We start from the raw sequence: 12,365 nt of genomic DNA, 5'->3' as shown, positions 1-12,365 counted from the left end.
AACAACCACACCACAACCGACGCCAAGTACTACCACAACTACTACTCCTTCTTCCACAACTGAAACAACCACACCTCAGCCGACACCAAGTACTACCACAACTACTACACCTTCTACCACAACTGAAACCACACCTCAACCGACACCAAGTACTACCACAAGTACTACACCTTCTACCACAACTGAAACAACCACACCTCAACCGACGCCAAGTACTACCACAAGTACTACACCTTCTACCACAACTGAAACCACACCTCAACCAACGCCAAGTACTACCACAACTACTTCACCTTCTACCACAACTGAAACCACAACTACTTCTCATTCAACGACACCAGCACCTTGTCCCGGTGGACAAAATATGACTTGCACCTGGTCAGAATGGATCAATCTTGGAAATCCAACAGCTGGCCGTGAGGGTGGAGAAGATGAATCTATCCAGAAAATTATTTCTGCTGGTTATCACATTTGCTCACATCCCACAGAAGTTGAGTGTAGAGCTGTACTTTACCCAACACTTTCCATGTCACAGGTGGGTCAAGCTGTGACTTGCAACAAAGACGTTGGTCTCATATGCAACAACAACCAACAAGGGCCTGATCAAGAATGTTTTGATTACGAGATCAAATTCAAATGTTGTCAATGTCCAAATACCTCACCTACGAGTCCAACACCAAAAACTACTACTGCCACCACTACACCCTCTACGACAACGGAAACAACCACACCACAACCGACGCCAAGTACTACCACAACTACTACACCTTCTACCACAACTGAAACCACACCTCAACCGACGCCAATTACTACCACAACTACTACACCTTCTACCACAACTGAAACCACACCTCAACCGACACCAAGTACTACCACAAGTACTACACCTTCTACCACAACTGAAACTACACCTCAACCGACACCAAGTACTACACCTTCTACCACAACTGAAACCACACCTCAACCAACGCCAAGTACTACCACAACTACTACTCCTTCTACCACAACTGAAACCACAACTACTTCTCATTCAACGACACCAGCACCTTGTCCCGGTGGACAAAATATGACTTGCACCTGGTCAGAATGGATCAATCTTGGAAATCCAACAGCTGGCCGTGAGGGTGGAGAAGATGAATCTATCCAGAAAATTATTTCTGCTGGTTATCACATTTGCTCACATCCCACAGAAGTTGAGTGTAGAGCTGTACTTTACCCAACACTTTCCATGTCACAGGTGGGTCAAGCTGTGACTTGCAACAAAGACGTTGGTCTCATATGCAACAACAACCAACAAGGGCCTGATCAAGAATGTTTTGATTACGAGATCAAATTCAAATGTTGTCAATGTCCAAATACCTCACCTACGAGTACAACACCAAAAACTACTACTGCCACCACTACACCCTCTACGACAACGGAAACAACCACACCTCAACCGACGCCAAGTACTACCACAACTACTACACCTTCTACCACAACTGAAACCACACCTCAACCGACACCAAGTACTACCACAAGTACTACACCTTCTACCACAACTGAAACCACACCTCAACCGACACCAAGTACTACCACAAGTACTACACCTTCTACAACAACTGAAACAACCACACCTCAACCGACGCCAAGTACTACCACAAGTACTACACCTTCTACCACAACTGAAACCACACCTCAAACGACACCAAGTACTACCACAACTACTTCACCAGCTACCACAACTGAAACCACAACTACTTCTCATTCAACGACACCAGCACCTTGTCCCGGTGGACAAAATATGACTTGCACCTGGTCAGAATGGATCAATCTTGGAAATCCAACAGCTGGCCGTGAGGGTGGAGAAGATGAATCTATCCAGAAAATTATTTCTGCTGGTTATCACATTTGCTCACATCCCACAGAAGTTGAGTGTAGAGCTGTACTTTACCCAACACTTTCCATGTCACAGGTGGGTCAAGCTGTGACTTGCAACAAAGACGTTGGTCTCATATGCAACAACAACCAACAAGGGCCTGATCAAGAATGTTTTGATTACGAGATCAAATTCAAATGTTGTCAATGTCCAAATACCTCACCTACGAGTACAACACCAAAAACTACTACTGCCACCACTACACCCTCTACGACAACGGAAACAACCACACCTCAACCAACGCCAAGTACTACCACAAGTACTACTCCTTCTACCACAACTGAAACAACCACACCTCAGCCGACACCAAGTACTACCACAACTACTACACCTTCTACCACAACTGAAACCACACCTCAACCGACACCAAGTACTACCACAAGTACTACACCTTCTACCACAACTGAAACAACCACACCTCAACCGACGCCAAGTACTACCACAAGTACTACACCTTCTACCACAACTGAAACCACACCTCAACCAACGCCAAGTACTACCACAACTACTTCACCTTCTACCACAACTGAAACCACAACTACTTCTCATTCAACGACACCAGCACCTTGTCCCGGTGGACAAAATATGACTTGCACCTGGTCAGAATGGATCAATCTTGGAAATCCAACAGCTGGCCGTGAGGGTGGAGAAGATGAATCTATCCAGAAAATTATTTCTGCTGGTTATCACATTTGCTCACATCCCACAGAAGTTGAGTGTAGAGCTGTACTTTACCCAACACTTTCCATGTCACAGGTGGGTCAAGCTGTGACTTGCAACAAAGACGTTGGTCTCATATGCAACAACAACCAACAAGGGCCTGATCAAGAATGTTTTGATTACGAGATCAAATTCAAATGTTGTCAATGTCCAAATACCTCACCTACGAGTCCAACACCAAAAACTACTACTGCCACCACTACACCCTCTACGACAACGGAAACAACCACACCACAACCGACGCCAAGTACTACCACAACTACTACACCTTCTACCACAACTGAAACCACACCTCAACCGACGCCAATTACTACCACAACTACTACACCTTCTACCACAACTGAAACCACACCTCAACCGACACCAAGTACTACCACAAGTACTACACCTTCTACCACAACTGAAACTACACCTCAACCGACACCAAGTACTACACCTTCTACCACAACTGAAACCACACCTCAAACGACACCAAGTACTACCACAACTACTTCACCTTCTACCACAACTGAAACCACAACTACTTCTCATTCAACGACACCAGCACCTTGTCCCGGTGGACAAAATATGACTTGCACCTGGTCAGAATGGATCAATCTTGGAAATCCAACAGCTGGCCGTGAGGGTGGAGAAGATGAATCTATCCAGAAAATTATTTCTGCTGGTTATCACATTTGCTCACATCCCACAGAAGTTGAGTGTAGAGCTGTACTTTACCCAACACTTTCCATGTCACAGGTGGGTCAAGCAGTGACTTGCAACAAAGACGTTGGTCTCATATGCAACAACAACCAACAAGGGCCTGATCAAGAATGTTTTGATTACGAGATCAAATTCAAATGTTGTCAATGTCCAAATACCTCACCTACGAGTACAACACCAAAAACTACTACTGCCACCACTACACCCTCTACGACAACGGAAACAACCACACCACAACCGACGCCAAGTACTACCACAACTACTACTCCTTCTTCCACAACTGAAACAACCACACCTCAGCCGACACCAAGTACTACCACAACTACTACACCTTCTACCACAACTGAAACCACACCTCAACCGACACCAAGTACTACCACAAGTACTACACCTTCTACCACAACTGAAACAACCACACCTCAACCGACGCCAAGTACTACCACAAGTACTACACCTTCTACCACAACTGAAACCACACCTCAACCGACACCAAGTACTACCACAAGTACTACACCTTCTACCACAACTGAAACAACCACACCTCAACCAACGCCAAGTACTACCACAACTACTTCACCTTCTACCACAACTGAAACCACAACTACTTCTCATTCAACGACACCAGCACCTTGTCCCGGTGGACAAAATATGACTTGCACCTGGTCAGAATGGATCAATCTTGGAAATCCAACAGCTGGCCGTGAGGGTGGAGAAGATGAATCTATCCAGAAAATTATTTCTGCTGGTTATCACATTTGCTCACATCCCACAGAAGTTGAGTGTAGAGCTGTACTTTACCCAACACTTTCCATGTCACAGGTGGGTCAAGCTGTGACTTGCAACAAAGACGTTGGTCTCATATGCAACAACAACCAACAAGGGCCTGATCAAGAATGTTTTGATTACGAGATCAAATTCAAATGTTGTCAATGTCCAAATACTTCACCTACGAGTCCAACACCAAAAACTACTACTGCCACCACTACACCCTCTACGACAACGGAAACAACCACACCACAACCGACGCCAAGTACTACCACAACTACTACACCTTCTACCACAACTGAAACCACACCTCAACCGACACCAAGTACTACCACAAGTACTACACCTTCTACCACAACTGAAACTACACCTCAACCGACACCAAGTACTACACCTTCTACCACAACTGAAACCACACCTCAACCGACGCCAAGTACTACCACAACTACTACTCCTTCTACCACAACTGAAACCACAACTACTTCTCATTCAACGACACCAGCACCTTGTCCCGGTGGACAAAATATGACTTGCACCTGGTCAGAATGGATCAATCTTGGAAATCCAACAGCTGGCCGTGAGGGTGGAGAAGATGAATCTATCCAGAAAATTATTTCTGCTGGTTATCACATTTGCTCACATCCCACAGAAGTTGAGTGTAGAGCTGTACTTTACCCAACACTTTCCATGTCACAGGTGGGTCAAGCTGTGACTTGCAACAAAGACGTTGGTCTCATATGCAACAACAACCAACAAGGGCCTGATCAAGAATGTTTTGATTACGAGATCAAATTCAAATGTTGTCAATGTCCAAATACCTCACCTACGAGTCCAACACCAAAAACTACTACTGCCACCACTACACCCTCTACGACAACGGAAACAACCACACCACAACCGACGCCAAGTACTACCACAACTACTACACCTTCTACCACAACTGAAACCACACCTCAACCGACGCCAATTACTACCACAACTACTACACCTTCTACCACAACTGAAACCACACCTCAACCGACACCAAGTACTACCACAAGTACTACACCTTCTACCACAACTGAAACTACACCTCAACCGACACCAAGTACTACACCTTCTACCACAACTGAAACCACACCTCAAACGACACCAAGTACTACCACAACTACTTCACCTTCTACCACAACTGAAACCACAACTACTTCTCATTCAACGACACCAGCACCTTGTCCCGGTGGACAAAATATGACTTGCACCTGGTCAGAATGGATCAATCTTGGAAATCCAACAGCTGGCCGTGAGGGTGGAGAAGATGAATCTATCCAGAAAATTATTTCTGCTGGTTATCACATTTGCTCACATCCCACAGAAGTTGAGTGTAGAGCTGTACTTTACCCAACACTTTCCATGTCACAGGTGGGTCAAGCAGTGACTTGCAACAAAGACGTTGGTCTCATATGCAACAACAACCAACAAGGGCCTGATCAAGAATGTTTTGATTACGAGATCAAATTCAAATGTTGTCAATGTCCAAATACCTCACCTACGAGTACAACACCAAAAACTACTACTGCCACCACTACACCCTCTACGACAACGGAAACAACCACACCACAACCGACGCCAAGTACTACCACAACTACTACTCCTTCTTCCACAACTGAAACAACCACACCTCAGCCGACACCAAGTACTACCACAACTACTACACCTTCTACCACAACTGAAACCACACCTCAACCGACACCAAGTACTACCACAAGTACTACACCTTCTACCACAACTGAAACAACCACACCTCAACCGACGCCAAGTACTACCACAAGTACTACACCTTCTACCACAACTGAAACCACACCTCAACCAACGCCAAGTACTACCACAACTACTTCACCTTCTACCACAACTGAAACCACAACTACTTCTCATTCAACGACACCAGCACCTTGTCCCGGTGGACAAAATATGACTTGCACCTGGTCAGAATGGATCAATCTTGGAAATCCAACAGCTGGCCGTGAGGGTGGAGAAGATGAATCTATCCAGAAAATTATTTCTGCTGGTTATCACATTTGCTCACATCCCACAGAAGTTGAGTGTAGAGCTGTACTTTACCCAACACTTTCCATGTCACAGGTGGGTCAAGCTGTGACTTGCAACAAAGACGTTGGTCTCATATGCAACAACAACCAACAAGGGCCTGATCAAGAATGTTTTGATTACGAGATCAAATTCAAATGTTGTCAATGTCCAAATACCTCACCTACGAGTCCAACACCAAAAACTACTACTGCCACCACTACACCCTCTACGACAACGGAAACAACCACACCACAACCGACGCCAAGTACTACCACAACTACTACACCTTCTACCACAACTGAAACCACACCTCAACCGACGCCAATTACTACCACAACTACTACACCTTCTACCACAACTGAAACCACACCTCAACCGACACCAAGTACTACCACAAGTACTACACCTTCTACCACAACTGAAACTACACCTCAACCGACACCAAGTACTACACCTTCTACCACAACTGAAACCACACCTCAACCGACGCCAAGTACTACCACAACTACTACTCCTTCTACCACAACTGAAACCACAACTACTTCTCATTCAACGACACCAGCACCTTGTCCCGGTGGACAAAATATGACTTGCACCTGGTCAGAATGGATCAATCTTGGAAATCCAACAGCTGGCCGTGAGGGTGGAGAAGATGAATCTATCCAGAAAATTATTTCTGCTGGTTATCACATTTGCTCACATCCCACAGAAGTTGAGTGTAGAGCTGTACTTTACCCAACACTTTCCATGTCACAGGTGGGTCAAGCTGTGACTTGCAACAAAGACGTTGGTCTCATATGCAACAACAACCAACAAGGGCCTGATCAAGAATGTTTTGATTACGAGATCAAATTCAAATGTTGTCAATGTCCAAATACCTCACCTACGAGTCCAACACCAAAAACTACTACTGCCACCACTACACCCTCTACGACAACGGAAACAACCACACCTCAACCGACGCCAAGTACTACCACAACTACTACACCTTCTACCACAACTGAAACCACACCTCAACCGACACCAAGTACTACCACAAGTACTACACCTTCTACCACAACTGAAACCACACCTCAACCGACACCAAGTACTACCACAAGTACTACACCTTCTACAACAACTGAAACAACCACACCTCAACCGACGCCAAGTACTACCACAAGTACTACACCTTCTACCACAACTGAAACCACACCTCAAACGACACCAAGTACTACCACAACTACTTCACCAGCTACCACAACTGAAACCACAACTACTTCTCATTCAACGACACCAGCACCTTGTCCCGGTGGACAAAATATGACTTGCACCTGGTCAGAATGGATCAATCTTGGAAATCCAACAGCTGGCCGTGAGGGTGGAGAAGATGAATCTATCCAGAAAATTATTTCTGCTGGTTATCACATTTGCTCACATCCCACAGAAGTTGAGTGTAGAGCTGTACTTTACCCAACACTTTCCATGTCACAGGTGGGTCAAGCTGTGACTTGCAACAAAGACGTTGGTCTCATATGCAACAACAACCAACAAGGGCCTGATCAAGAATGTTTTGATTACGAGATCAAATTCAAATGTTGTCAATGTCCAAATACCTCACCTACGAGTACAACACCAAAAACTACTACTGCCACCACTACACCCTCTACGACAACGGAAACAACCACACCTCAACCAACGCCAAGTACTACCACAAGTACTACTCCTTCTACCACAACTGAAACCACACCTCAACCGACGCCAAGTACGACCACAACTACTACACCTTCTACCACAACTGAAACAACCACACCTCAACCGACGCCAAGTACTACAACAAGTACTACACCTTCTACCACAACTGAAACAACCACACCTCAACCGACGCCAAGTACTACCACAAGTACTACACCTTCTACCACAACTGAAACCACACCTCAACCAACGCCAAGTACTACCACAACTACTTCACCTTCTACCACAACTGAAACCACAACTACTTCTCATTCAACGACACCAGCACCTTGTCCCGGTGGACAAAATATGACTTGCACCTGGTCAGAATGGATCAATCTTGGAAATCCAACAGCTGGCCGTGAGGGTGGAGAAGATGAATCTATCCAGAAAATTATTTCTGCTGGTTATCACATTTGCTCACATCCCACAGAAGTTGAGTGTAGAGCTGTACTTTACCCAACACTTTCCATGTCACAGGTGGGTCAAGCTGTGACTTGCAACAAAGACGTTGGTCTCATATGCAACAACAACCAACAAGGGCCTGATCAAGAATGTTTTGATTACGAGATCAAATTCAAATGTTGTCAATGTCCAAATACCTCACCTACGAGTACAACACCAAAAACTACTACTGCCACCACTACACCCTCTACGACAACGGAAACAACCACACCACAACCGACGCCAAGTACTACCACAACTACTACTCCTTCTTCCACAACGGAAACAACCACACCTCAACCGACGCCAAGTACTACCACAACTACTACACCTTCTACCACAACTGAAACCACACCTCAACCGACGCCAATTACTACCACAACTACTACACCTTCTACCACAACTGAAACCACAACTCAACCGACACCAAGTACTACCACAAGTACTACACCTTCTACCACAACTGAAACAACCACACCTCAACCGACACCAAGTACTACCACAACTACTACACCTTCTACCACAACTGAAACTACACCTCAACCGACACCAAGTACTACACCTTCTACCACAACTGAAACCACACCTCAACCGACGCCAAGTACTACCACAACTACTACTCCTTCTACCACAACTGAAACCACAACTACTTCTCATTCAACGACACCAGCACCTTGTCCCGGTGGACAAAATATGACTTGCACCTGGTCAGAATGGATCAATCTTGGAAATCCAACAGCTGGCCGTGAGGGTGGAGAAGATGAATCTATCCAAAAAATTATCTCTGCTGGTTATCACATTTGCTCACATCCCACAGAAGTTGAGTGTAGAGCTGTACTTTACCCAACTCTTTCCATGTCACAGGTGGGTCAAGCAGTGACTTGCAACAAAGACGTTGGTCTCATATGCAAAAACAACCAACAAGGGCTTCTGGGACAATGTTTTGATTACGAGATCAAATTCAAATGTTGTCAATGTCCAAATACCTCACCTACGAGTACAACACCAAAAACTACTACTGCCACCACTACACCCTCTACGACAACGGAAACAACCACACCACAACCGACGCCAGGTACTACCACAACTACTACTCCTTCTTCCACAACGGAAACAACCACACCTCAACCGACGCCAAGTACTACCACAACTACTACACCTTCTACCACAACTGAAACCACACCTCAACCAACGCCAAGTACTATCCCAACTACTACACCTTCTACCACAACCGAAACCACAACTGCTTCTCATTCCCCGACCACAACACCTTGCCATTGCTTTCATAATGGTACAACTTTCCCTCCAGGTAAGATTTGATTCTTTAGTTTGCAGTTATAATTTTTCAGCTTAGTTATATCTCCCGTTGTTACTGTATTAGTATTTCTTTTTCTTTTTCGTATTTAAATGAGGGAATAACAAAGCAAAGAGAGGAAACATATGCATAGAGTTGTATTCAAACGCCAAGTAATTTAGCTTTCAGAAATAAACAGAAGTTGGATGGCTAAATATCGTCTAAATTATAGGACTCACTGTTTTCTACATTCATTTTTCGTTTATCTGTTATACTTTTTAAAATGTGAATTATGTCATATGTGACATTTTTACAACAATACCTTTGCTTCATTTACAGATACCATAGTCTACAATGTGACAGACAATGATGGATACTGTTACATCGGTTACTGCAATGCAAGCTGTCATGTGATTCCCCAACACCATTACTGTCATAAGAATAATTGTGTGGATGTAACTCCTCCAAGAAAGGTAATTCCTCTCCGTCTTCCTTATGTGCATTTCTATGTCTGTATTGTCTTGCTCAACAAAACTTCAATCTGAAAATGTAAAAATGTAAAGTTGTTATTAATAATTAAAAACCTTTCATTGAGCATGAGTATTATTGCTAATGTGAAAGCTTTGTATGAGAATAACAACATTCTTGTTCCCTCTTTTCCCTTTTTTCCCGTCATAGGATGGTGAGCGTTGGAAGGAAAGTAACTGCGTTGAAGCAACGTGTGACAACGGCAAAGTGGTCTACAACCCAATTCCATGTCCAACGACAGAACCTGTCGTATGCCCAAATAACATACCTCCTGTTGATATCAGAAAAGCTGATGAATGCTGCCCCCACTATGATTGCCAATGTAAGTTACTAAAATGTCACGAGGTAGCAAAATTTAATATGTAAATTTTAATTGAACATTTTAATTGAAGCTGTCAGGTGCTTTTTGAATTCATTTTACCTATAATATCTATTTTGAAAGTGTATATGTAAGTTTATATGTAAAATTTTCTACCAAACGATTTCTTTAACATGTTCTATCTATACCGTAATGAAGGTGTCTGCTACGGCTGGGGAGACCCCCATTATGTCACCTTCGATGGAATCTACTACGATTTTCAAGGCAACTGTTCCTACTGGCTGGTGAAAGAAATCTTGCCCACAGCGAACCTCAGCATAATGATTGATAACTACTACTGTGATTCAGCCAATGGCTTAACCTGTCCCGAGTCCATCACTGTCTTCTACCAAAGCTACAAGATCTTTCTTACACAGACAAATGTGCATGGCAATGTCACAAACAAGGTGAATAAATTCGATCATTGACATTCTACCTTTTTATATATAGACCCATTTTTGAATGTTGGTAACCTAATTGTAACTTGTAAATAAAGTAGACGTGTGAGGCCTTACAAACAAATCTATCACAGGTTATTTCTAACACGAGTTCCATAATACTTTTGTTTTAGGTTTTCGTGAATGACAGGCTTGTCAGTCCAGCATACCAGAATCATGACTTCCGTATAGCCACCACTGGCATTGATACAATGTTGGTCATCCCTAAAATTCATGCCAAGATTACCTTCTCAGGCCTAATATTCAGCATCTACCTGCCCTATAGCATATTTGGCGGCAACACCGAGGGACAGTGTGGTGAGTCCCCCAACAAAATTTTATAGAAACCTACTGTATCTTGAGTTGATCATCAGTTGAAATACTACTTGCTTATTTATTGCTGAATGTTTGTTGTCATGATACTTTATGTAGAAAGAACCCGTCGAACCTTTATAACAGGCTTCTACATAATTGCAGTGATTTCAGAAAACAGCAGTGTAGGGCTGACTTGAATTGCACAGTAATGGTTTCTCATTTCTCCAGGTACATGTGACAACAACCGAACAAATGACTGCCGATCGCCCAATGGAAAAATTGATGCTTCATGTTCTCATATGGCACATGAGTGGCATGCTAATGACAGTTCATGTGAACATCGGGTTGAACCCACACCAACGCCTACGCCTCCTACGTGTAACACAACCATCTGTGAAATCATCAACAGCAGGTTGGAGAAAAACTTGGCAGGAATGATAGCATTGTCTAGTTTGGATGTGAATTCTGAGGCAGGAATCTAAAATCTACATGTTATTTTACACGTTTGTTTATTTTATAATTGATTTTTATTGTACCAACAACTCCATGGATGGAATCAGAAAGTTTTACATTGACCTCCTTAGATTGAATAGAGATTGATTAGGAATTGCTTGTGCTATGCCAGATAATAAGACAATTTGACCATCTCTTTTATTTTATTCACTTGTCTCAGCTTCATTATCTTTAATGGCACATTCAGTTTGTTTCATGTGTTCATACTGACTATAACTTCCACCTTCCCCAGTGTGTTTGAAGCTTGCCACAAGCTTGTTGACTCCTTTCCATTTATTGAGGCCTGTGAATTTGACGTCTGCCACGTGCCCATTAAACCAATTGGCTGCACCAGCTTAAAAAGCTACGCTGACGCCTGTGCAGAGGCTGGAGTATGTATTGATTGGAGAAATGCCACCAAAGGACTCTGTGGTATGGAACTACAATACGTAATTTGCATTAACCACCATCAGTTACTTCATACAACATCACTGGAAAGCCATGATGTTTATTTGTGTTTTTTCTCTCAATAGAATACAAATGTCCAAGTCCCAAAGTGTACCAGGCTTGTGGTCCTCTGGTGGAGCCTACCTGTGACTCCTGGTACAACAACTT

At 43.7% G+C, this 12,365-nt stretch overlaps 1 protein-coding gene across 1 annotated transcript in view; it reads left to right on the top strand.

Annotated features, from left to right (window-relative positions):
- LOC115041222 (mucin-5AC-like) overlaps window positions 1–12,365 on the top strand; it is a gene marked incomplete at its 5' end in the record, with an annotated part of 32,044 nt that overhangs the window by 14,069 nt on the left and 5,610 nt on the right. Inside the window, 11 exons of the mRNA XM_029498549.1 lie at window positions 5,086–5,264; window positions 5,631–5,965; window positions 8,497–8,636; window positions 9,191–9,194; window positions 9,325–9,464; window positions 10,433–10,470; window positions 10,666–10,913; window positions 11,078–11,261; window positions 11,487–11,670; window positions 12,004–12,182; window positions 12,284–12,353. Coding sequence (XP_029354409.1) covers window positions 5,086–5,264; window positions 5,631–5,965; window positions 8,497–8,636; window positions 9,191–9,194; window positions 9,325–9,464; window positions 10,433–10,470; window positions 10,666–10,913; window positions 11,078–11,261; window positions 11,487–11,670; window positions 12,004–12,182; window positions 12,284–12,353 — 1,701 coding nt within the window. The remainder of the gene's footprint in view (window positions 1–5,085; window positions 5,265–5,630; window positions 5,966–8,496; window positions 8,637–9,190; window positions 9,195–9,324; window positions 9,465–10,432; window positions 10,471–10,665; window positions 10,914–11,077; window positions 11,262–11,486; window positions 11,671–12,003; window positions 12,183–12,283; window positions 12,354–12,365) is intronic.

Source organism: Echeneis naucrates, chromosome 3 (assembly GCF_900963305.1).
Source record: "Echeneis naucrates chromosome 3, fEcheNa1.1, whole genome shotgun sequence".
Lineage (NCBI taxonomy): Eukaryota > Metazoa > Chordata > Actinopteri > Carangiformes > Echeneidae > Echeneis > Echeneis naucrates.
The sequence above is the reverse complement of the archived record's forward strand: the minus strand, read 5'-3'. Positions and strand labels throughout refer to the sequence as shown.